The 5,163-nt window shown below is 57.3% G+C and overlaps 1 protein-coding gene across 1 annotated transcript in view; it reads left to right on the top strand.

The window, feature by feature from the left end:
- The first annotated feature begins 1,530 nt into the window (after positions 1-1,530).
- The window catches only part of ZBTB49 (zinc finger and BTB domain containing 49), a 21,470-nt gene continuing 17,837 nt past the window's right edge, over positions 1,531-5,163 (top strand). The window contains exons 1-2 of the mRNA XM_004715134.1: positions 1,531-1,682; positions 3,309-4,330. Coding sequence (XP_004715191.1) covers positions 1,531-1,682; positions 3,309-4,330 — 1,174 coding nt within the window. The remainder of the gene's footprint in view (positions 1,683-3,308; positions 4,331-5,163) is intronic.

Genomic DNA, 5,163 nt, shown 5'->3' with positions numbered 1-5,163 from the left:
CATTTATCTCTCTGCCCTTCAGTTAATCCCACTTGTGTTGATCGGCCAGGCTGGCACAATAAACTATTTCAACTGCTTTATATTTAACTGTTTATTTCTTGTGTTATATAGCTATCGATATCTCTATATATAGATATCTATATATAGAGAGATATAATTATTAGCAATCTGGTTTTGTCTCTAGAGAACCCTGTCTAACACAGGCTGGCAGGCTGGCCTCGGCTGAGCCCTGCTCCCTCTGCAGTGCCTCAGACCTTGCGGAGGGAGTGTCCCAAGAGATGGGTAGTGGAAGCTGACAGCTCTGACGGCCCAGACACCAAGCCTTCCCCTCCGTCACAGTGCTCTGATGAAGGCAGGGCCTGTTCTGGTTTAAGGCCTGTCAGCCTCTGTCCATGTCTGACCTGCCAGGCGCCTCATTGTCTTCATCTGAAGATGAGCTCAGCTGATACGTGGGGGCCACATCACCCAGCCAATGCCGACGCGTAGCCACCCTGTAGGGTAGAACTGCCCCTGTGAGTTTCCCAGACTGACTGTCCACGGGAGAGAAAGCCCATCTTTCTCCTGTGGAGCTGCTGGTGGTTTCTAACTGCGGACCTTGCAGATCGCACGCAGGTCAATGCATGACCGCCACACCACAGGGCTCTAGCACATGGGGGCATCTTACACACACCCGCCACGGTCATCGCTGCTCGGGACACGATCATGTTAGTACTCATGGGCGTTACCACAGGATGCATAAGAAATGGCAAATGCAAGGCCTTTTCCCAGTTTGTTTGTTTTCCTCTTACTGGCGAGGCCAGCATGGACACAATGAGAGAACTGTACCAATTAAGACAGGCAGAAGCGCCGTGATGTTTATAGTAAATTGTAGGCGAGTTCATCATTTATGTCATCCGGACACTGAAGGCTTCTGTTTCTGTATCACTTGTTTAGAGCAAGCAAAGGCCCCGTGCAGATTCACAATATCTGCTCTCTTTTTTTAACATCCACTTGTGTGGAGACAAGGTTTGTGTTTTGTGTTTTTAGGCCTTTTTCCCCCCTACGGGAGGTAGCCCTCCCAGTGCCCAGAAGGCTCCTGCCTCACAAACAGCAGACCTGCTGGCTCTCTGCCCCGGGCACCTGGAGACTGCTGCCCTGGTGATATTCGGGCCTCTGCTTGGCTGGCACCTTGTCAAGACGGCTGCCCGTGATACCCGCACTGTTACCTGTCTGTGTTCCGTGCCCTCGAGGCGATCCCGACTCAGAGCGACCCTGTAGGGCAGGGTGGAGCTGCCACACTGGGCTTCCCAGGCTGGAATGTGTACAGGAGCCAGCTGCCACGTCTTTCTCCCGAGGAGGCACGTCCGGGACCCACTAACCTTCCTGCCAGCAGTCCGGCACTTCCTTACCTACGGCACCGCCAGGGCCCAGCCTGGGGAAGCAGTGAGCCGCAGAGCCCTGGGGATGGACAGTGGGTGTGCCAGGCGTCCCGTCACGTACTCATACGTCGCTGTCGTTTGCTCTTTGCTGCAGGTCTCCTGAGGTTCCAGCATGGACCCCGTGGCCGCTCACAGCTGCCACCTGCTCCAGCAGCTGCAGGAGCAGCGGGTGCAGGGCCTGCTCTGCGACTGCATGCTGGTGGTCCGAGGGGTCTGCTTCAAAGCACACAAGAACGTGCTCGCGGCCTTCAGCCAGTACTTCAGGTACGTTGTGCTGGCTGGGCCTGGCACAGTGGCTAGGCACGTCCCGCTAACCAGAAGGTCAGCGGTTCAAATCCACCAGCCGGCAGCGGCCTGGAAACCCTGCAGTGCAGTTGTACTCTGTTTGCAGGGACCACGAGAGTCAAGCCGACTCCCTTGCTTGGGTTTGGGTTTGGGATTCTGCTCAGAGTAACCAGGGATGTTCTTCTAGAATGGAAGGATCTGGACTCAATTTTGGTTTCTCCATTACTAATTGACATAATATATCTGCAATACTATGGAGCCCTGGTGGTGGCGTGGTTACGTCTTGGGCTGTGCTCCACATGGTCGGCAGTTCAAAACTACCATCAGCTCCCCCAAGAGAAAGTCTGGACTCCTTACTCCTGTTAACAGTGACATTCTCAGAACCCACAGGGGCTGTGAGTCAGCACGGACCCGATGGCAGTGAGAAGTGCAGAACCTCCCCGCCATGGTGTGTAAGTGCGTGCGTGTGTGTGTGTGTGTGTGTGTGCGTGCGTGTGTGTGTGTGTGTGTAAATGAGGTGCTATGAATAGGGCAGCCCACTGGTGTGGGCAGCATTCCTGCCCCCACAAAAAGTCTCCCTGAGCCTAGGGCCCCAGGGAGCAGGTGCCCTCCATGACACATGGGGACCACAACCGCCAGCATCCCGGGTGTCTCACTCATGCCATCAGGTCGAGGGGCACTGCGCGTGACCTGTACCACGGAGGAGAACCGCCTCTGTGGGCTTCCAAGACTACCTCTACGGGAGCAGAAAGCCCGTCTTCCTCTCGAACAGCAGTTGGTTTCGAACTGCCCACCTCGCAGTTAGCAGCCCAACGCATGACCACTGTGGCACCAGGGCTCCTGCCCACCCCACCCCACCCCCATCCAGGTCAGTACACTTTCTAAATGTCTTCCACGGCCAGTGTGAGACAATTGACCGTACTTGGCCTGTCCCTGTGCCCACAATACAGATCCCCTGCTGCCCTCCCCTCGCCAGCCCTGAACCAGGTCCCACCTCTGGTGCGTAGACCATCGGCCTGCCGGGAACCCTGGCAGCCGGCTCCGTTCCTGCGGAAGCAGTCTCCACCCAGGGCTGCTCTGTCAGACTGCTGCGGCTGCCACGTCGCAGGCACGTCAGTGGGGAAGTAGCTACATGTATCTGCTAGCCAACCAAACGCGAACCACTGAAAGGCTTATGTCCTTTCGTTGTCTCCACCCTCGGCATCTCCTTAAGAACATCTCTGAGCACAGGCCATGTTGTCTGTGCTGACAGATCACATTAGGGGTTGTCGGTGAGCCACCCTGATCTCTGGTCTCCGCCATATTACCGCGGGTGGCTGGTTTTCTTGATATGTGGTGTGATGAGTGTGTTGCGCAGTTGGAAGAGTCCAGCGTCACTGCTCTCAAACGCTACCTCGGCTGGGTGGCTGATTGGTTTGAAAAGAAGAACATTAGCATGACTCTTAACATCTTGGTGTCGTCTGTCCATAGGAGAAGCATGATTTTGAAAATGAGCGCACGCATGTGTGTGTGTGAGGGGGGGGCACCTCTTCACGCCATGAACATGTGGGTCGGTCACTGCGCCAGGGGGCCCGGTGAGTGACCGAGCGCCCCTCCTGTTGCCAGGAGCCTCTTTCAGAACGCCTCGGGCCAGAGGAGCGACGTCTTCCACCTGGATCTCAAGAACGTCAGCGGCATCGGGCAGATCCTGGACTTCATGTACACCTCTCGGCTGGACCTCAGCCGGGACAACGTGCACGTCATGGTGGACGTCGCCCGGTGCTTGCAGGTGCAGAACGTTCTGAGTCTGTGCCAGATGTTTTTAAAGTCGGCCTCGCCTGTGGCCGAGGAGCCGGCCCCCGGCCTGCCCTGCAGGGGTGCGACCTCCCTGCCGAGTGCGCCGACTCCAGAAGCTCCCTGTGTTCCCAGCGAGAGCTTCCCCCCTCACCTGCTGCAGGAGGGCCCGCGTGATGTGCAGCCCCGCAAGTCCCCCAACACGCCCCATAATGCTGAGGGGGGTGCCCCAAAACAGGCCCTGGGCTCCCTGGATGGAAGCAGCAGCGGCGAGCTGCCGCCCAAGCAGCCGAGCTACTGCTACAAACTCAGAACCTTGTACAGTAAGCAGCCCTGCAGGCAGGCCTCGGGCCCCGACCCCGCATGCCCAGGGGAGCCTCCGCTCCCACTCCCTGCGGCCCCAGACCACCCGCCTCGGGCCCCCAGCCAGGCCAAGTGCAGCCTGGACCCTCCCAAGCACCCGCCCTCCCACTTCGTGGCCCGGCCTCCAAGCCCTGCGGCCCTGGGCTCAGAGCCCCCCAAACCCATGCGGCTCAAGAAGGCCGTGCACCTGAAAGCACTAAGCATCCTCAAGTCCCAGCAACCGGCGGAGCCGCCCGCCTCCGAGCCCGTGGCCCAGAGGACGGGCTCTGCTCACGGAGGCCCGCGGTCACGCGCGGGCAGCCCTGGTCCCCTGGACAACGAGCACGAGGAGCTGGCCAGCCCGGAGAACTCGGGCTGGAGAGCGGGCGGCCCCGCCGACCTGCAAGACCCGTCGCAGGCCCTGCAGCCGCAGAGACAATACGCCTGCGAGTTGTGCAGGAAACCCTTTAAACACCCAAGCAACCTGGAGCTTCACAAGCGCTCTCACACAGGTACAGCAATCCGTTCTCCGGGGCAGACGGGCCGCAGGCCTGCTGTGTTTCTGCAGGCTTCTCGTGTCACGCCCGTGGTGCATAAACCGAGCCCGGACGCTGACCTGCGTTCTGTTTGCGTCTCCTGAGGAGGAGCAGCGCCAAGGCCTCTGACCGACCCCTAGAGCCAGCTGCTAAGGGGACGGCGGGCTTTCCCTTGCGAGGTCCGCCTCCTTCCGAAGGGCTGGGAGAGCAGAGAGCCATGTGCAGCTTCAGCTGTGTCCTTAGCGTTCGCTTCTGCTTACGTCCCTAGCACGTTCCCGTGGTCAGCAGCCACGGGGGAGAATCTCTTTGAAAAGAGGAGGCATGGGATTAGGTAGTAAAACTTTGAAAACTTAGTGCTCCAAATTTCCAGAGTTTGCATTTGAGAACAATGAGTAATAAAAATAGCCAGACCTGGCTCCCGAGATGCCGGGATGGGAGGCTCAAACCACCGTCCTTTGGCCTGTGGAGAGATGAACCATGTACCCCAATGGGGGATTCCTTTGTAAAGCCACACGTTGATTGATTCAGACCAAAGTCCTAACTTTGTTTGAGTACTAATTTAGTATAGCACGTTTTTTTAATTGTTTTATTAGGGGCTCATACAACTCTTATCACAGTCCATACTTGTATCAGTTGTGTAAAGCACATTTGTACATTCATTGCCCTCATCATTCTCAAAACATCTGCTCTCCACCCAAGCCCCTGGCATCAGCTCCTCATTTTATCCCCTCCCTCCCCAACCCCCCTTCCCTCATGAACCCTTGATAATTTACAAATTATTGTTTTGTCATATCTTACCCTGTCCGACG

Source organism: Echinops telfairi, unplaced genomic scaffold (genome assembly GCF_000313985.2).
Source record: "Echinops telfairi isolate 266 unplaced genomic scaffold, ASM31398v2 ScPeMD7_28;HRSCAF=97, whole genome shotgun sequence".
In the NCBI taxonomy this organism is placed as follows: Eukaryota; Metazoa; Chordata; class Mammalia; order Afrosoricida; family Tenrecidae; genus Echinops; species Echinops telfairi.
This window is presented reverse-complemented; position numbering and strand designations above follow the sequence as displayed.